We start from the raw sequence: 20,961 nt of genomic DNA on the forward strand, positions 1-20,961 counted from the left end.
GTTAAACTGCCATTTAAGTACATCGATGATGAGATGAAATGCTTCAGGACTCGGCTCAGCGGGCGGCTGATTGATCGACCTCCTTGTGCACTCGCTTCAGAGGAACCAACCAGAGCAGCGCGTCATGCCGCCGGGGGGAAGTCTTCCGAGTCGTTACAAGTTGGGGGAAAAAGTAGAGCCAGACCGCCAAATCAGTCACAATCAGGTCCTGATTCACTGTTTCTTGTCCAATTACGCCTTTTTTTGGTTTCATACAATACAGAAACAGAATCAGAAATGGGAAATACATTCTTAGATTTAGTTGTTGTCCTCTTGTGATTGAGTGCATTCATCAGTAAATAAATACTGCCTTTAGATCTTATTTTACTCTCCATGAGCCACAAAACTCTTTAATACCTTCACAGTGTTGAAACATATGCAAAACTAAACCAATATCAAAAGAGCAACAGGTCCATTTGATGGCTGTGCCATGAGCAACAAACACAGAAACTTCACTGCATCTTAAATCTGTACTCTGCTAAAAAAAATTCCAGATGGAAAATAATCTGCAGAATACTACAGGGGGAAGTTCAAATAAGCCTAATGAAAAATGCACTGCGCCTCAGGCCAAACGATCAAACCATGTGCCATAGTCCAAGATTTATTTCCCGGTAGGAATGCAACTGGTTACAACCTCCCATCAAAATTTAGCAGAGCTGCAATATAGCTGTACAGCAGGAAAAGTAGAGCACAGCATGTTCTAGGAAACAATACGTCTTGTGCTTCAAGCTCCGAAGAAATCTCTCCGCTATGCGAAGCGCGCAGCTCCTGTGCAGACAGTTTTTTGGCTGCGTTTAACTGTGGGGTTTAATGTCTCATTAGCTACGTTTAGGTAAACATGAAGGATTTACAGGGCACGCTTCTGTCGCGGACTGCGGAGGGAAAACAACACATGATAAATGCTGAGCGCTGTGGATATTTCAGGATGTTCTACAACATGTGGGACAGGTGAGGCGTCGTGGAGGCTGTGAGAGAGGAGAGAGAAGACTCGGTGAATACCAGCGATTGTACTCTGTGGTACAGTTCGGCCTGGATTACTGATTGTGTCACAACATTCCCATCATAGCGAAAGAAGAGAGCAGGATTGGGATCTTAAAAGGGTGGGGGATGGAGAGGGGGGAGGGGGGGGCTTCATCTCTTCCTGGAAGACCGAGACAATAAACATGTCCGCTCTTATAGCTGCTTTTGTATCGTTATGTCTTGTATGGAGAGAGAGAGAGAGAGGGAGAGAGGGAAACGGTTGCCAAGTGCAGACAAAAGGCAATGTGGCTGGCAAGGGCAGGGCAGCACAGTTGCGTGATTAGTGCATTCCTCACCACTCCACCCCACCCGATGCAACAACAGACACACACACACACACACACACACACACGAGCAACAATAACATTTCCCTTCTCCATTCCCTTCTAGCTCTCTCTCCACAGGGCTGATTCAACGCATCGCTGCATCCCCCATATTTACATACAAATAAGAGGGGATGTGGATAGTTATATCCCCCTGTCTCCCCTCCACACACACACATTTTGACCCCTGCGTATAACACGTATTAGGAGCAGCGGGGAGCTCTTAAGTGTCTCTCGCAGGGACACTTTGACATGCAGACAGTAGGAGATGAGGACAGACACAGTAAGGATATGACGAATAGGACCGAGGACAGATATCAGCCTGCCTCCAAACATAAAAGTGTGAGCTGACAGCAGCTGGAGGACGACTGTCTTTTAAATAAGGGTTTGTGCACGCCTCATCGGCCTGTCAGCTTCCTTCTGCATGAACTCATCCGCGCCGCCCCTGAAGCCTGCGTCGCTGTTGTGTTTGCTGTTGTGTTGTGTGCAGGTGGGTCTGCCGCTGCTCCCGTCCCTGGAGTCGAGCCCGCAGAGAGGATCACCCCTAGAAATTGTGTAATAAACTCAGTGGGGCTTTTACAGAAGCAGCCCGAAGATCGAAAGGTGAGAAAGCGGAGAGGCAGAGAGTCGGTGTGAACTCACTCCCCCGAGCAAAAGCTCTGTTTGTTATTCATGAGACCGCTGGCTCTCCTCGTGAGACTCTGGGAAAATTATACCGCGGGGTCTGGACAAATGAACTGCTTTTCTTCGACGCTGGACAGAAATGGCTGCCGTCAATCCGCGGTCCGCCACGACCCTGCGCCCCGCTGTGGCTTATCTTGCTCGGCAGAGGAAAGAGAAGAACAGAAAGAAAAGAAAGAAAAGGCTTGGATTTGGTGAGTCTGTGAGAGGAGGAGGAGGAGGAGAGATATGGAGAAACGAGGGAAAGCAAGAGATTGAGTGGGGGAATTAGTTCAGTATTTCACTAATGGATATCCTTGGAAAAATCCCAACCGCTTATCAGGGCACGAGGGGGGGAGGGACTATGTCGGGAGGAAGAGAAAGGGATGAAGACAAAGAGTGCAAAGCAAAAGAATGTGCATTCAGGCACATCCTGAGGCCAAACCCAAGCTCGTTGAGCCTAAATTTGATTGATATGATGAATATATTTCTTCTATCTATTCTTAACCCGAGATACTCTGCAAAGAACTTTCTGTCTGGACGTCTGAAAAGTGAAGGCTTCTTTGCCTCTTTAGATACACGATACAAATACAAAGATCGCTGCCTGTCGGACACGTTCACTTCAGCCGTCGCTACACCTCCTCGGTCGCGATTACTCGGATAACATGACAAAATCCGCGGGACATCAACGAATTACGGCACATTATCTTTGGTAGGTTTTGCTACGAATGCTGGATGAGACCGGCCCGAACAGGAATATACAACCACACGCAGCTGATTGCACCCGCTTCATTTTTCAAGACTAAAGCTCTTTTATCTGGTCTTTGAAGCATCACTTGGAGAAAGAAGGGCAGTTCTGAGCTTGAAGTGAGAGAGAGAGAGAGAGCAGCAACAGGGCTTTGCATGCAAATGAGGAAGCCGACTGGAAATCACGGCCAGATTAATTGAAAGCACCTCGCTCACAGCAGGTCCTGAACCAACACTTGTCACAATGAGACATGTCACAACATCCCCGCTGGAAATGATAATCCTGACTATAAATAACACAGCTAGCGACTCGCGAATCTGTCGCGTCCGTCGAATCCCAACCCATCCTCCTGATCGGAGAGGAGGGGTATCAACATGGCTCCTGGGCTGGGTTTCACTTGCACTGGAACATTATGTAACCGATCTCGGGGGGGGGGGACGTCAATCCCCATTATATACAAATCAGTCTCCACAGAGGAAGATTCACTCGTATGTTTGAGGCAGCCACCGTAGACACACAACAGGGACGCCTACTGCGTTACGGCCCGCAGAGTTTCATCCTCCTCCCTCCTGTGCAGGAAGACGGGCTAAATCCTCCACTCAAAAAGGACTCAAAGTGGAGGGTGGACACTTTCTCAAGAAGCGACAGGCCTCCCATTAACTCTGAGCGAGTGGGAGGAGGGTGGACTGGCCGGGGAAGCGAGTGTGATGTGTGACAACGCAAAGGGGAGTTATTACCGCTCGCGGTATTTCAGAGCAGCTTGTTACTCGGCAGCGTTACTTAAGCAACAAAATGTTCTCGTTCCCCAAGAGAGAGAGAGATGGTGAGAACAGAAAGTCCGGGGCACATGAGGACAAGGCTGACAGTCAGCATAAGATTGTCTGCGTATTTTGGCCGCACCACCGCAGCAATCACGCTAATGTCCGTGAATGTGCCGCGGGTCCCGAAGGAGCTCGACTTCCAGTTAGAAGCACTTCCTGTTTAAAGAAAATTTCCTTTACAAAAACATGTAAAAAAATGTGAAAAAAGGAGCGACAGTCTAGTTTTATTTGTTCTTTTGACTGTGCTCTTCTCTCGTATTTTCTTTTTTTTATTTTTAATTAACCGTGGGATTGACGGGCCGCTTCCCACTGTGTTTTCCGATCTTGGAGATTTTGATAGTTTGTTTGGGTCGCCTGGAAATATCTTATTCAGCATTCGGTTGTTGCTCCACCCTCTCATGTCCCTTCTGGCTACAAAGAAGCAAGACGGCAACGGCCAAAATCCAAGATGGCTACGAAGACCTTTCGAAACTCAAAGCTTCAACACAGCAGCCTAATAACTGTTTGTAGTAATGACTAAAAAACTGATTTATGAAGCATTAGTGAATCTTTAATTAACCCTTAATAAAGTCAGACCCTAATAAACCCTTTATGAGTGGGCCTTCTTATAAAAACATTCCCATTTAATTCACAAACAACCAAACTCCTGAACTTTACCATCAACTGACTGATACCAAAGATTAGCATCATATTTAACATGTATGTAAAAAAAAAGTATGCCGTGTGTGTTTGTAGGTCAGGAGGTGTGCGTTGTGGAGGGCACCTTGCCTGTTTGCTCAGTAACACAATACTCTGATACACAGTATCGGAAACTGTTGAAAAATGGTTTGCATTCCAGCGGGAGGGAGGCCGGACTATTGTGTACAGAGGCCATTGTGTTTGTCCGCTGGCAGACACCAAACCGTGAGTCATGCTAAGCACCGTCTGAACTCTCCTACCAGCCGCTAACTAGCTGGGAAAGGTTGCTGCCTGTTCACCACGCAGACTCAATTCAGACCTATATCTACTTTAAAAAAAAAAAAGGTGGATCGTGACAGCCGACGAGCACACGATGGGACATGAGTACACGAGCTTGGAAATGAAAAACCGGTTTGCAGAGGAAGAGCAGGCAGTATGTAAATACTGTTTTCTGCCAAGATCCACGCAACTGTCAGACAGCGAGCACGGCAAACAAGAAATTCAATTTCACTTTGTCACTCCGCGATCGCACGGTTGCGCTCCTGTAAACTGGAGAAATTGATTTGTCTGATTTTGCGGCACTACCTTCTGTGCTGACGCAGTGAGCAAGTTACATCATAAAAGAAAACCAGCAATTGCGCGTTATTTAACAATCTGCTTTGACAATTAGCAATCGACGTGGAAGTGACAAGCAGCTGGAAACGCACACACGACTCCCATAATGAATTATAATGCTCTCTACATGAGGTAATAGAAGCAAAATATGTAGGTGTGTTTGTTTGGAAGGCCAGTGAAGTATTTGTTCACACGATTTAATGAAGGGCTATATATTCTAATGAGCCTGCATGAGAAACATGAAGGCGAGCCAAATATGAATGACTTGTTGAGTCACGTTTCCTGATCCAGGAGGCCATCAAACTGCTGACTTGTTGTTGCGTGTCCCTCCAGATAGCCAAATGTATATTCACGAGCAAGTTCTCTCCCTTTAATGAATACAATTGCAAACTGAAAATATGACGAATGCACTAATCACTTCCAGAACAATAAATCAGATTAAACTGCACTCGTGAATACAGCGATCAAGACTTAATCTCCGCAAACAAACTTGCTTGTAACTCGAGAGGTCGGGTGTTTCCTGGAACGGTTTTTCCTCAGGTAGCCGTTACCCCTCCAGGTGATATCGCTCCCACCAAACCAACCGATTTTCGGTGACCAGAAGGAAACCATTTCTAATCCAATACCTCAAACCAACCACTTTTGTTTATGGAGCTTTGTTGGCCAAAAACAGAGCTGTCTACATTCAGTGGAGTCCCGGGTGTGCACGCAGAACGCTACGCGATGGCGGGTCGACGACTGTTTGCACTCCATTGCGTGGCCTCTCATGACTGACACGAGGGAGATGAATCCAGCCCCGTGGACAGACGGAGCCGGTCACACCGGGCCGCTCATCCTGCTCTGGACAGCCTCACATTTGAACAGCGGATAGAGCGGAGGAGAAAGAGAGAGGAGAGGGTGCAGAGGACACACACACACACACACACATTGATGTATTAATGAGGAGGTATTTGTGATGAGAATCAAAAAAAGAGAGAACAAAAGGGAAAAAGGAAAATACACCATACGCATCCATCCAGAAGGTGGATGACATATGAAGGAAAGGGACCAGACAAAAATGCAAACGGAAAACAAGCATACAATCGACGAGGCCGTCTTGTGACGAGAATCCAATCTGTCACGCTGAACTGAGGAGTTTCATTGGCTATGAATCTTTTAGGAGGCCGCCATTGCCGCAGGCGAAGGTTAATGCCACAGAGAGAGGCCGCTCGGCTTTTCTTCCACGAAGGCATGACTGAAACGCCTCCACACCTGCCTGTTCAACTTTCACTTCAGGGTTTCGACACCGTTTCGTGGCCGGACAGCCGAAGAACAAAAGAGAGGAAAAAAACAGTTAAAAGCAGCATCAATCATGCAACAGTTTTCTATCACGTGAGGGGAGAAAGCAGAAAAAACAGCTGCTGTGATCATTGCATAGTCGACATATGGTGTGGACGACGCTTAATTTATCAAATAAATGTGATATTATGCTTTGATAGTAGTTAGCAAGTCCCGCCCACAGCATTACCTGATTGGTAACACGTCACAAGCTGTAGTTCTCTGTGCCAGAGCTACGTAAGGCAGCAGATATTGCCAACAATAACACATCACGGTCCTCTACACACTGAAGTTACAGTGTGTCCTGCTGGTATACAAGAAGCACAGCGGGGACACAAACATTTCACACATCAGACGTATATAAAACCTGGACCGTGCGATATTCAACCCACATTGGACACGTCTGCAGCGCGGTTCATCCACTTCACTGATGAAAGCAGAGGATTGTAAATGGACACTCCGCTTCAAGATCAGAGAGCGTTTGTGTATTCTCTCTCCATCTGTCCATCTGTCTCTCTTTCTCCCCGTTTCTTTTAAAGAAAAGTCTAAAGTGCAGTAAAATCTCCTTTGCAAGATTGAATTAAACATACGATTCAAAGGCAATCAAACTAAGTTTGTGTTATTCAAAACTTTGACACTAAGATTTTAATTTTTACTGCAAATATTTCTTCTCAGAAAATATGCTAATAATCGATATCGACCTTGAAAAATAAACGTTCTACCCATCGTCACTAGACCCCCCAGGAGGAAAACATGGCACGACATGCTCCGTCTGCAGTGCACAGAAAATCTTGTAAAATGTGTTCTCCTTCGATACATTGCAGATCTGACGAGCTGCTCCAGCTCTTCTCGCTTTCTGAGAAGGAACCGGAAAGCAAAAGCAGATTTGTCGGTAATCTGTAAAGTAGTTTAAATACAGCACCCAAAAAAAAAAAGTGTTGTTTTTCCAACCTTTGAACCTTCAAATCGTCACGGATAAAAATCAGCGTGATAAGAAAAGCACGAAAAAAAAGAAAGGGGGGCTGATTGGACCAATGTGTGAAGGTCAGAGATCAGAGTCAACACAAATTAAAGTGCCGAGTTCCTGCTCCATCCTGATCACGACAGGCATCTTCAATAAATTTGTGAATGTCAAACGCTATCAGCATAAGGGCAGAGAGCACGGTGTACAACAGAGAGCCGCTCCTGGAAGAAGAAAATCAAACAAACACGATGCATTATTTAGTATCAGTCCGTCTGCAGCCCGTCTAACCCGGACAGTTTGTTTGAAGGTGAGTTGTCAACGACATGCCGGGCATTCTGGAGCAATAACCACCGATGACCTGATTATCGAGGTGAGGTTCACGCCCACGAATCAGCAAAGTCATCACGAAAACATCCGCAGCAACAGGAGAGGAAAACACAGCAGAGGTTAATAGGAGTCAAACGAGAACCAAAAGCACGGGGAAAACGTTTGATGATCCGCGATGACATCATCTTGTGAGAAAGGCGGGAAGTGAAGGCGCTCTCGTCTGTTTATTGTCGGACAGGTCTGACACCAGCCAGGCTGACGCAGAGCACAGGATGTCACCAACTGAAGAGTCACTGAGACGAAAACAAGGACTGAGGAGAAATTATATGAAAGCGAGAAAATGACCTCAGAGAGTTAAAATGCTGACGTTCAGTTTAAATAATAATCTCATAATCTTTTTTTGTGACTTCTATGTAACTTGCTTGCTACTGTGAGAAACTAATTTCCCCTTGGGGATGAATAAAGTTTACATCTATCCATCTATCTTATACATTGCACCTCAATAGTACACACATTTGTCAAGTTAACACACAATTAAATACAATAGGTTAAGTGATTAAACAGATCAAACTTTAGTATTTGCTGCCCCGCAAACATCTCCGGAGACTTCTTCTCTTCCCCGCTGGTGCTGGAATGGAAACGGCCCATCGTTGCCCTGACTGTGTGTTTGCACTGGACTGTATCCGTGTCCACAAAGAGGGAGCGCCAACACGATTGACAACTTGGCGCTAGTTCGGGTTGTATTTGTCTCGGGGTTGTATTTGTCTCCATGTTTGCTCCGCATCTTCATATCTCAAATACGATTAGTTGCCGATTAGCCGGGACTGAACCCCCGCCTCCGTGTTCACCCACTCCATTAGCAAACGCTTAATTACGAACTCGGACATTTGTAAGCGATCAATCGGCATCATTGTTTAAAAAAAGGAGGAGATGGTGAGGAGTTGTGTGCTTTTAAGAGTTTTTTTTAACCTCTGGATGTTAGTTTGAAAATAGATGGACACAAAATATCACTTGCAAACCTGCACAATAAGTCAAATACTTCAATTTTTAACTGTGTTTGCCTATAGATATGTCAGAGAGACTCTTTAGAATCTTCTACATCTCATAGTATTTTTTAAAAAAAACATGACCTTCCAAAACTTTTTCCCATTTCTGGTATTTCAAATTTTTTATATAAAACACAAAACATTTTTGGACAGAAGCTTATTCTAGCACAGTCTGACAACTATTGGTGGTTTGTGCGACGTTACAAACGACATCTTCACATCCTCCTCACGGAGGTTGGTCATTTCATTTGGTTTTTCTACACGCAACAGGAGAGACGTGTTGGTCAAACAGGTTCTACGTCAGGTGTTTCTCACCACATGCTGGAACTAGAACCGCTTTGACAGGATATATCGCCTTCACACATCCCAGTAAATTGTCAGGTTTTCTCCATGTAAATGAGGTAATATCGTAAAGTGCAGGTGCTGCCTTGTGCTGGTATTTAATCCAACGATGTAAAAGTACATTTAAACTAAATGCAATGTCCAATGCTTTTATGTTTTTTAGTGATACTGTTCTACATGGTTTAAAAACTATCCATTGTATAAATGAAGGGTTTCCCCTCATCAATCGTTTAGCAGGGTTTTATGTGTTTTTTTCTGTTCTCCCGACATTATGACGCGCTTCTTTAATCAACTGCCACAAAGCAAAAGGTAAGACGTGATTAACGATTCATTTATCCAACCAGATGACGGTCTAAACAGGAGCCGCATTCATTAAAAATACAGTATCTCGTAATTCTCCCTCTACTCCATCAGGTGTATTACTTTACCTGCGATTAATAAAAAACCTTAAATCTTTTCATTACTCACTGGAACACCGTATACAGCTTTCCTAGTTCACAACAAACACCGCGAGCCGCCTCGTCCCTTTGCCCTTGTATATGGGATGGAGGGGCGATGAAGTACGAGTGTACATACATGTGTACAACACACATTATACAACAGAGCCTCAAAACCAAAGTGCCACGAGTAATTTGCCAGCAACGGAGAGAGCGCTGAACTGATCAAACGAGGCATTTTGTCGGCGCTGCGGTCGGTATGGGATCACTTCTCCCTCCCCCGGTGTTGTGTGTCAAGTGGCACACAACATGGGTAAACACAACACGTGCACAAACACAAAGACAGTGGAGCTTCAAGGCAAAAGCTCGGTAAGAGGTAGGCCCGAAGCGAGCTTCAGGCTCCTTTTGTCAGGAAGAAAGGCTGAGAGATGAAGGCCCGGTGCAGTTCAGGTCCACGTATTCATTCCAGCTGAATTCCTGGGCTGCTTTCAGCGAGCGGTGGTTTTGATATTGTGTCCTTTTTTGAAGAGGGACTTTCTGTGGTAAAATCCTGTCCATGTATCTAATATTCAGTCAAATCGAATCAATCCGCTGGTGTTGAAAATATTTTCACTCAAGGAGGAGGGGGGCCGGGGAATTACCACAGAAATCTACGTTGTCTGGCTCTAAAAAATCCTCGTTGTTTTCTTTCAAGGGCAACACGAGCGCCAAGAGCACCAGTGCAGTTTATTAGTGAAATATTTTGCTTGCAGCTCAGTTTGTGAACATTTAAGTTGTGTCCCCTGCAGGGTAAGAAGTACGAAGTGGAGCAAAAACACTGGTGAGACTCAAAAGCCCTCGACCCGTCCAGCCGTCAGTCCTACGCTTTCCCTCCTTAGCCGGCAGGAGGAGATGTTTTATTCATCCTTCCTCGGGAGCAGCTTTCGGTTACACGTGGATAAAAATCCGCTTGTCAGATTACAGCGACGCTCATCGGAAGAAAAGTGTTTGAGCGCGATCCAGGGTGACATAACACAGAGGCAGTGCGTGAAACCTGTTAACCGCAGACAGAATCAGTCTGTTGGTGTGCATTCACTCATACAAACACAACTGAGGCTGATTGTCCCTCATGCGATAAAACGGCAGAGTGAGCAGAGGACTGTTGTGAACGCTCAGACGCCGCTGGGTTCTGAATTATATACGATATAACTCAACATGTGCTGCACGTAAAGTGATAATTGATGCATAATTGGTCAGATTTCAACCAAAACTATCGGAGACGTATCTCAAGGACAAATTTAAAACGAGTGACCTGGTGGAGGTTTGACATCTTCACCACTTAAATGTTGAAAAAAATAAAGTAATGTATCCTCTTTTTTTTTTAAATATATGAGAATTTAATGATATATCGTCTGAACTGATAATAACAAATGCATACTAAGAAATTTAACCATTTCCTTACTTACTCTGTATTTGGGTGCATGCATGTGAACATAGTCAGTGTGCAGATGGTAATATGCTTTTTTCTCTCTTCACTTTTTGCAAGAATGTTATTAAGTCAATTAGAATTTTTTTTTTTTTTAAATCCCTTTTATTTAATATACAGAGGAGGATTAAAAAAACTTGACTAGACTTTATCATGTGGTTATTTAATATAGAATATGTATTTATTGACCTTGCAAGAAAACATGCTAGACTCGCAAGATGGCCGGCGGCAAAAGCGGAGAAAGTTCCGCCCCAAAAACAACCACACGTTTCCTGAAAACTGGAAGCGTGAAAGCGATTACCGCTCGTCTCGGGCACGCCGCCCGTAAACTGCCAAGATTAAAACCCCAAAACGGTACGTTTCGATAAGCTGCATGTCAGTCACCACAACACACCCCCGGGTTCGCGTTAATGATCCCAGCGTGAACGCTGGTAATGAGGGAGGGAAACGAGCGAGGAAGGGAATAACAGCAGGCGCTCTGGAAACTAAATGGGGAAATTAACTTAAACAAAAGGAGGAACATTTTTCGGAGTTTGACGTGACCTCGACGGGGCTATTCACTCTGACATAGTTTTGGGTTGGATTGGGTTAAACATTTGCACGGGCACTCTGGGTTCAACCAGTTTACTCAACGTGAGAATGATGGACATTCCAGAGGATCAATCATTTCTGCTCAAAGGGGGTTTAACTTTAGGATTTCAAGTTGACATCACTGCACGACAATAGTGAACGGAGGCCACGCTTGTATGAGCTGGATGTGTACGCACTCGGCAGTTAAAAGATTAGCCACAAAAGGCAGCAGTCGTTGTCACTCGGGCGGTAGCAGCGAGAGGTGAGTCACGCCTCACACAAACACAGAGTCCTGACGCTGCTCTGTTGGGAACACAGTCTCAGCGCTCGTCCATGCTGACGTTGACTGTTTTAATCTGAGTTGTGCTGATGGAGGACGGTGAAGTGAGTCCCAAACCGGCAGGCTCTCTCTCCCTCTTTCCCTCCCTCCCTCCATACCTCCCCCGCTCCCTCACTGTCTGTGCATGCGTCGTCACTGCTCCGAGGCAGTGCAGGTTTTGCATGACTGTGCATTCTTGCGCATGCCGTGCGGGGGGTAACATTGTTTCTTCGGGAATAATCTACAGGCTGGTCCACACAGCTCCTGAGCCGCCATAACTTCAGAGCAGTGACCTGGATGATTCTTTTTTTATTTTTTAAAAAGGGACTTTAAACTTTGTGTGCAAATACCGGACAAAACTCCAAAAGCAAATATCAAACAGAGAAGGAGGTTTGACCTTCTGTGGCTGACGAGCTGGTGGGCCGATATGTCATATTTCTTTCTCACAGCCCTCTTCCGCTCTAATCCAGTGATCTGATGCCATCTGACAGCATAATGGACCCCTCACCTAGTCAGGGGTCACTTTTAATGGGAGCTGAAGTTTACGAAACACTCTGACAAACTGAACAAAACCACGTGCCACGGCCCATTACGAGGGCGCTGCGTGTTTTACGAGGTGCTGAGAGGCCCCGAGGTACCTCCACGGGGAAAAAGGGCCCGAGCTGGAAACGACTTCATCTCGGAAGCAGACGACACTTCCTCCTTCTTTCCCGTCTTTGGAATTCCCTTAAATTCCACAAAGCAGCTCAGACGGGACTTTTATTTCCATCAGTCGCACCGCTCCCCCCCCCTTTGAAATATTTTCAGTGACAGTGGGCCCTCATAAACAATCCAGAGTTCACTCCAGGAAGTAGACCAAACTAAATTGTTCTGCTTGGGCGCTTCTGGCTTCGGGGGAAAATGAAACAGTTGGAGAAACATATGCTTTAATTAAAGAGTTGAGCTTTTTTCTGTTGTCCGACGAGTGAAAAGAGGGAAACACAACACCCTGCCTAAATAGCTCTTTGCTTACCTAAGTCCATGATAAAACCCCTGTGGTATTTACTGTGATGATGTGACCTTGTTTGGAGAGGCTTTTAACAGCAAGTGAAACAAGCTCCACCACATGAAAATTAACATTCTTGCCGTCTTTTGCACAGCTGTGAATAGAGGGCCTTTTTATATTCAATAAACAAACTGTGAGGATTTTAGGAGTATAGTGAGTCACAGGGTGCATTGTGCGGGATGTCGAAGGTGTCAAAGCTCATTTAATAAAACATTTTAGGGAGTATTAGGAATGCACACTGTGTGGAACGAGACGCGTAAAAGAAGCCGCTCAAGCAGAAAAGAGGAATCTACTTTAACATACGGACAAAAGAGCAAATATGGTGCAGATCTATTCAGACAGTATTTTTGTGGGAGCCTCAGCAGCAGTCAGTGGAACGACACCAGAATACAAATCTCACAAATCCGTGGGAGGCAAGAAAAACACCCACATTTTATTAAACCAGTGTCAAAACACACAGTCTGTGCAACTGCACAGAATCTACTGTTTCACCAACTCTGCTCCCAGCATGCCTCCTCCTCCTCCCTTCAAAACACACAACTTCACCCTCCACTGAACTTCATCACCGAATAAAATGGAGCAGAAACACATTTGTGCACAAACAAGGCACATTTGCCGATTCACGTCAGCGCCGCCGAGAGAGCGGATGAACGAGTTGACGCCAATATTCACCGACGCGTACGGCCTCATTTGATATGAGACACGTTGGCCGACACACACGTTTGCATACCCTGAAATAGGGAGACTTGAATGCAACATGTCCAAATTAAAATGTAACTTTCATTTGGCATAGAAGTATTCAAAGTATTTTTTTTCAATCACAATTTTAACAAGATTCAAAGTATTTTTTTTTTTTATTTTTATGAAAATGTTGGCTTTAAATGTCACTTTGAGTTAAACTGAACTATAAAGTTGGCAAAAACTATTTTTCTCCCTTTTTATTACTCCCTGGAGCAGCTTTAAGGTTGTTAAAGTCATAATTTTTCATGTTTTCTGACAGTAACACATCGTATATCGGCTTGTTTTTAATGGCTGCACACTATCATAAAATGTACTTTATCATATCCTTTACACATTTTGAAAACCAAAAAAAGTTGAGTGTCTGGCTTCTTTAGAAACGTTGGGGTCTCAGCTGGAACCTAAAAGAAAGGTCAGCGGGTTTGAGCAGAGTTTGACAGCGGGTCAGTGGCATTTGAGAGAGATATGTTTGTATAACATTAAACTTATTAACAAAGGGTCAGGTTGGACAAGGACCCCTCTTGTCTGCCATGTCCGCCTATCACAAGAGCGTTAGCTGCCTGAGCGCTCGGCACAGTATCGCATGTTAAACCTATTGACCTCTTCGGTGACGCAGCAGACAAATAGCTGCGAGGGGCTCAGCGCTCGCCAGCAGCAGCAGCACATCCAGCCACCACATGAAACACAACTTCACACTCTCCATTGTGTGTCCGACCGCGGCCTCATAACTCACTGAGCTCGTAAAAAAAAAAAAGAGAAAAGAGAGAAAAAAGCCGCACAATGAGCCATCGGACCGCGTACCGGCGTCCTGTGGGAAAACGTGCTGACATCACAACCTCAAACATTTTCAGACGAGTGTTGCGGCGATGCTTAACCTCTCCAACACACACACACACACACACACACTTAGTCGTTTCCACATTCCTCTGTTGCGTAAGCGCGTCGCGAGCGGGGTCAAAGGTCAGCGTCAACAACAATGGCCTCCGTTTGGAGGCGGCGGGCAGGGTGAGAGAAAGGAGACACCTTCCTGGAGCGCCGGGAGGCAGTATTGATTGATGCCGTGCAGAACTGTCCTTTCTCCAGGAAAGCAGGGAGCTTTTATCAGCCCATTATGGCCTGAACAGGCAGAAGATTGGGTTCCCCTGATGCTCTGAAACCCCCCGCTCAGCGGCTATTATGCTGCACAGAGCGAGCGGGGAGATAATCCCAGGCATCTCTTTTCACACCTGTCCGCTCATGTTCACATCACAAAGAGAGGGCTTGTGTGTGGGGAGGCCTCATTTGCATAGTTTGGTCCTCTTTTTATGCAACGGGAGGAGAAAGAGAAACGGCAGATGAAACGGAATAAATATCGGCCGTGAGTTCCAAAAGCTTTCAGATTGCCGTGCTGCCAAACTATAAGACGTTCATGGCTGACTAACACTGGCATGATGTTGGGGACTAGTTTGTTGATGAGTTGATCGACAGAGCTGGAAAATGTAGTTGCTCTACAAAGAGTTACTACTTTAAATGTTGGATTTACCAAAGATGTGCTCATATGTTTATTGGAAATAAGTCATTAAGCATGAAAAAAGCAGCAACAACGATTAGACTAAATAGATTTTAGTCAACTGAAACCAAAGCGACCGACGAGTCGACTGCTTTACTGAGAGAAGGCGCCCTTTCGACAATTAACATTATTAACACATCAATTAAATCATTTATTAGGTAGAAAGCAACAGATATCACGCAAATACTTCAGCACTGCAACTGATAAGTATTCTTATTTCTGATTAATCTGCAGATTATTGTCAAAAATAACCCAATGATACGCTTTCTGTTCCCCATATTCTTTATTTTACCGACTCGCACAACTCAACCTGATCAAACCTGCTCATGTGGCCGTTAATTAACAATCAGGCATGTTTATACTCATCCATCAGAGTATTCCAACAACTATCTCATTCGAGTTTCCCCATCAGAACTCGATGAATGTTACACATGACACTCCGACGTCACAGCCGGGTGGGATCCTCGTGGTTTGTTAAGAGTACTCGCTGATAAGGAGCACAACTCCGGGACATTTTTGCAAACTCAGACTGAGACCACGGGCCTCTGGTTGGGATCAGAGACTTCCAGTTCTTCCTCCCGGCTTCACTCGCACAAATCAGCCAACCACTTCATCAGATTACCTCCCCCCACAAATAACAGTCTGCTCGCCCACTTTACTACATAATCAGCTGCCCATGGGCTCGATCTAACATATCTGGCACGGCCCAGAGTGCTGAAGCCCAGCATTACGGGCTGGCTCGGGACCAGTTCTCAAACGGCTCTGCTCGGCACTGCTGAGCACCTAATAACAGGATGTGGAGCGCCAACTGCAAAAAACTGGTCAAACTCCAAGTTGTAAGAGAAGGCGATATGGGAAGCAGGGTGGTTATGGAGCAACACCACCATCACCTTAATGAAAAAACATTTATTCCAACTATTTTTTGACAGCGAGTGTACATAATCACGGGAATGGCCGGCGAGGGCTTGTTGGCGGCCAACGCTTCATATCAGAGTTCCTGCATGTGTCTGAACTACAGGAATTAGGCAAGAACGCCCTAACCCCTCCTTCCAATACACGCACACGCACACGCACACACACACACACACACACACACAACCCCTCCCTCAGTTTCGTCTCCCAACGTCTGAGAGCCGCTTACTTTTCTCTCGCCACAGAGGTTCAATTAAACCAGACACGAGCATGGGAGGAATTTGGAAACTTTTGGAAAGCTTTTCTTTTCTTTGAATTATTCCGAGGTATAAATATCTTAGATTTGAAAAAAAATTCAATCTGGTCCCGAGACGTGAAGTAGAAAGACAGCAAGGAAACGAAAAAAAAAACACAATCCAAATTAGCACGGCAGAACAAACTAAGCCCAGAATTGACATTGAAATTAAATTGCAATAATAACCTCTGACCTAATGCCTGGACGCCTTTCTGAAGGGAGACAACTTTATGTTTAACACTGTTTGGCTTCTTGCTATCTTATTTACTTTAATTTATATGAAATGGCATCCAGCCGCTATTTGAGCTACGATTGGCAAGTAATTGGACTATAATTTCCTTTTTGTTGGCCTGATCAATAAAGAAAAATGGGCCAATTTGATCAGCTGACATTATCACAAATGTATCGGCATCTTCGTGCACGTCACCGGGTAAAATCACAGGTCAGACATGCAAAGGGAGAACTGGTAAATTGAGAATAAATGAATGAATAAAGACATATTCATCATGAGTGGCATGCTAGTTCAGAATGTGTGTTGACAATATATGCACTAAACAACCTAAGTATTACTCAAAAATCAATTCATAGAAGATGAACATAGTTTCTTTTGTCTAACTGCATAAATGTTCACACTTCATAAACTCTCGACTCATTTTTTTTAATACCTACATTAAAGGAATTGCATCAAAACATATATCCCTAAATTGAATTTAAGTTGTGTTTGTGTTTTTAAATATTGATATTGCAGCAGTAAAACTCACAATCAGCCATCTCAATGCAACATGAGGTGTTCTGACGCTACATGCAGCAAAGACAGAAAACACACCTGATCACAACAAGGACCCACACATCATCCCACAGCAGACACAACTCTTTCCTTAAAATCTAATCAACTTCTCTGTGGAGAAAAGGTGCTTTCCCAGCAGGAGGGGATTCCCTAATATATTGGTTTTAAAGCAGGCCTGACTCACCTCATTGGATGGTATGCTGACAACACCTGTGGATCTCCTCTTTTCTCTCAGCTTCCTCTTCTCGATCTGCCCTTTCCCCTTCCTCGCGCTGGGACCAGTGCTGTTCTTCTCCTTGACCTTACTGGGCGACGGGCTCCCCTTGTCGCTGTCGTTGCACGCCATGGGGCCGGAGGAGTCCGGGGATTCACACTGAGCCTGCTCCGTCTGAGGCGTGGCCTTCTTCGGGTTGCTCCCCGGCGGGGTGGCGGCTGTGGGCGAAGCGGGGTGGGCAGGCTGGGCAGGGTGGTGCGTCTCCTCCTCGGGTCTCTTTAAAGCCGTGCCGGAGGAGGACCGAGCCACCGCGTAGGAGGGAGGGAGGCAGTTCCCAGCGGAGGCGCTCCGGTCCGGGCTCCTGTTATTGGTGAGCTCCGGGTGGCGGTTACTGTTGTTGTTGTTTGGGTTGCTGGCACTCAAAGGCGCGCCAGTGGCCGCGGCAATGTCCCCCAACATTTTGATTCGCATTTTCTCCCGTTTCGCCTTCCACTCCTCCAAGAAGTCCGTCGTGGCGTTTGGCTTAAATCCACCCGTTGCCATTATAACCCCCCCGTTTTTTGTTTGTTTTGATAGGTTGGGTGAAAATACAGTTCAAAGTTGCGGTTGAAGTTTCGGCTTTTGTCCTTAATGGCACCGCATTCCTCACGTGACTAACCAGAGGGCTGTTGACAGGTAGGAAGGGAAATAAAAGTCACGAAACACTTCAAAGTGCGTGTGCGTTGTTTCATTCATGGTGCTTTTGCAAAAACAATGAGACTTTTTAAATGGACACGTCGTTGACACTTCGCGTATCGAGCAGAACCTTAAAGCGTCAAAAAAAAGTTTGCTGCGAGCTTAAATGCAAAACCAGTTGCCACTTTAGTGATCTTTCATCGACTAAAAGTGCTTAGTAAAGTGTTTAAAAGTTGCCCAGAAGTTTAACACCGGATGGAAACTCACCTGTGGAGCTGTTTCAGGCGCTGAGCTGCTCTCCTCGTTCCGACCAGGTGTGCCCGCGGTCCTCTCAGATGAATGGCGCTGGTCTCGAGCGCTGTGAAACCGCTGCGCTCGGCGCTCTGCCCTCTGGCGCACCGGGCGAGTCCGACGACACCCGAACACTTCCGACTGAAGCCGAAGCGCCTGGACGCTCAGCCCGGAAGTACAGTCACTTTGACTAGTTCTTTAATATTCCCACGGAGGCTTGTGCTTTACTTTTTAAAGGCGTTTACTGTATTTTATAACATTCTTGTGTTATTTTCATTCAAAAAGTAGTATATATCATGCTTTATTGAATATTAACTTTATTGGTATTTATTGGTATAAGTTGCTATAAAGTTTCCCTATATTCATATTCTTGCAGCACTACTTAAGTAGTATTTTTTTATTATTTTATTAATCACAATGTAGTTTAATAACGTGTGCAAGAGATGTTGAAAATGAATAGTTGACTAAATAGAAAGCCAATGCAATATTTTTGTTTTTTTTAAAGAATGTATTAACTGTTATTATTTTTATAAATTTGATAAAGAGTGTGGGACGGCCAGATAAAGCCGTATCAGCACATCCTTTTTGTTGGCATTTTAAATAATATTTTGACTTACCTTAGAGTTAAGGTCACTCTTATTATTATCATTATTATGTACATGTATGTATTTATGGATGTATGTGTTTTCTTCAAAGTTGTATTACTGCTATTGGTTTTATGTTTGTTAATTAGCAATTTGCTCCATCCTAACATCTTTACTTTGTTCTTGGTTTCATGGTGGAAGAAGTATGCGGCTCTACTGCAGCACGAGACTACTGTACTAAGTCCAAGTAAGAGTATGTGTTACTTGCAAAATGTACTTAAAGTTTCAAAATTAAAAGTACACATATTCAGAATTATGTACCCCTTTGATCGCAGTACAATTTGTTTCACATTATTGGATTATTATTCCCGAGGCACCAATGTGTAAGCAGCGTTTCAACGTTGTAGTTTAATGCTCATCATACACTGCATGTAAATATTTTAATTGTAACAGCAAATAAAATGGCATTCAGAAATACTCAAGTAAAGTACCTCAAATTAGAATTCATACTGTACAAACGGGTTAGTTTTTAAATATGAAAAAATCAGTTTTTGTGTGCAGCACTTTGTAAACATCAACTATGAAACTTGCTACATATAACACACACACGATGACTGTTTTCATTGAATGTGTGGTGTTCAAAAAGATTTTCTCCGAGGACACGAGGGACCCCTCGCAGTGCAATTCAGAAATTGAAAAGAGAGCAAACTCCATCTGCTGAGGGGCACCGATTGAAAAGCTCCCAAACAGAATCGATCTCTGTTTCTAAAAGAAACCAGTCAGACCTCCAGCAGCTCTCGTGTATGATGACCCTTAGCTTGGAGGGAACATAATGAATCCACCAATCTGCAAGTCATCGCTGCGTGCAAAGCTGCATTGTGATAACTCTGCTCTGCATTCCAGTGATATTCAACCCCCCGAGCGTTTCTATTCATTACTTCGCCGAACCAGCAGGTTTTTAAAGTTTGCTTATACAGGTGCTTACTGTCAGAAACCTCATTTAATGTGACGGTAAGTGAACTGTGCTGAAGGGGACGAGCCTCTGGGTGCTGGGTTTGTGCGCTCCCGAGGGTGCACCGCTGACTTTCAGGCAGGGTCGTCGTCCACAGCGCCGATAACGGAGCCACGGCGTCCACATCCCCACGTCGGTGCGAGTGGGAGACGAGGCCTCCGGTCATTATCTCTGCATTTTTCTCTGCGAGTGCCAACCCTGTTGAGCAGATAATGAGGAAACACTTGGGTGGAGCAAAGGGAGGGAGCGAGGCGCCATTTTTCCTAAAAATAACCCCTGACTCGGGTCACGGTGCTGCGTGTTTAGCATATTTCTGTCTGCTCTTGAGGAGGAAGATGGAGAAGGTGGGGGCTCGGGCCGAACACAAGCGCAACCTTATCCTTATTCCAGGTTCGTCTTCCTTAATTAAGCGTGCTCAAACTCCACGTTAAGTGTTTTATTCAAACCGCTCCCCCAACCTCTGCTAATGGCCATGTCGTGCAACACAAAGAGGACGGCGAGTAATCTGAAATTCTTATTAAACATAACGGCGTGTAACGGCCACTGGTCGCGTTCACACGTTTTCATTTTATGCGACAGTAATGTTTCCGTCAAAAGCCATTAGGGGGGTCATTTTGTAGCGAGGAGCCCGAGCACACAAGGGCTCACTCCCCCGTGAAATTGTTTATCCAAGTATTCAAGAAATGTTTCTCCAGAGACTCCCGGGCAAAGCATGAATCCTGCAAACGGATGAACGAGGGAGGGAGAAAGGAGGGAGAGACATGGGAGTCGTGTTTTTAGCCACGTTGGTCGATCGGGCGGTGAAGGTCATGGAAGGTCAAGGACGTGACGATCCGTCAACGTCAGAGGGACAGACTGGATAAGAGTTCTGCAAGTTGCGCTTTCAATTGAACCCCTTTTTCAGTGTGAAGAAGTCACGTAACATGTTCATAGTGGGAGTGAGATGTGTTGCTGCCGGCTGTTTAGCTTCCTGTTTACAAGAAGGATGTCAAACCTTTTTTTCTCACCTTTCTTCAAAAGGTTTATAAGGATGCAGACTTTGAGAAATTGAATGGCAATCCATTGCATGCCCATAGATGTTTATTCTAGCATGGCCAAAAGCGTGGCTGTTTATTTTAGCCCTGCTAAGTGCGGGTGGGAATGCAATCGCATGGTTAGTAAAACACTT

At 45.0% G+C, this 20,961-nt stretch overlaps 1 protein-coding gene across 1 annotated transcript in view; it reads right to left on the minus strand.

Annotated features, from left to right (window-relative positions):
• Window positions 1-18,299, minus strand: part of pawr (PRKC, apoptosis, WT1, regulator) — a 51,837-nt gene extending 33,538 nt beyond the window's left edge. The window contains exons 1-2 of the mRNA XM_068586589.1: window positions 18,174-18,299; window positions 17,202-17,896 (exon numbers count right to left, since the gene is read on the minus strand). Coding sequence (XP_068442690.1) covers window positions 17,202-17,774 — 573 coding nt within the window. The 5' untranslated portion in view covers window positions 17,775-17,896; window positions 18,174-18,299. The remainder of the gene's footprint in view (window positions 1-17,201; window positions 17,897-18,173) is intronic.
• Window positions 18,300-20,961: the final 2,662 nt, after the last annotated feature.

This window comes from Clinocottus analis, unplaced genomic scaffold (genome assembly GCF_023055335.1).
Source record: "Clinocottus analis isolate CAN_PGR_092001 unplaced genomic scaffold, fCliAna1.0.p SCAF_20, whole genome shotgun sequence".
Taxonomy (NCBI): domain Eukaryota; kingdom Metazoa; phylum Chordata; class Actinopteri; order Perciformes; family Cottidae; genus Clinocottus; species Clinocottus analis.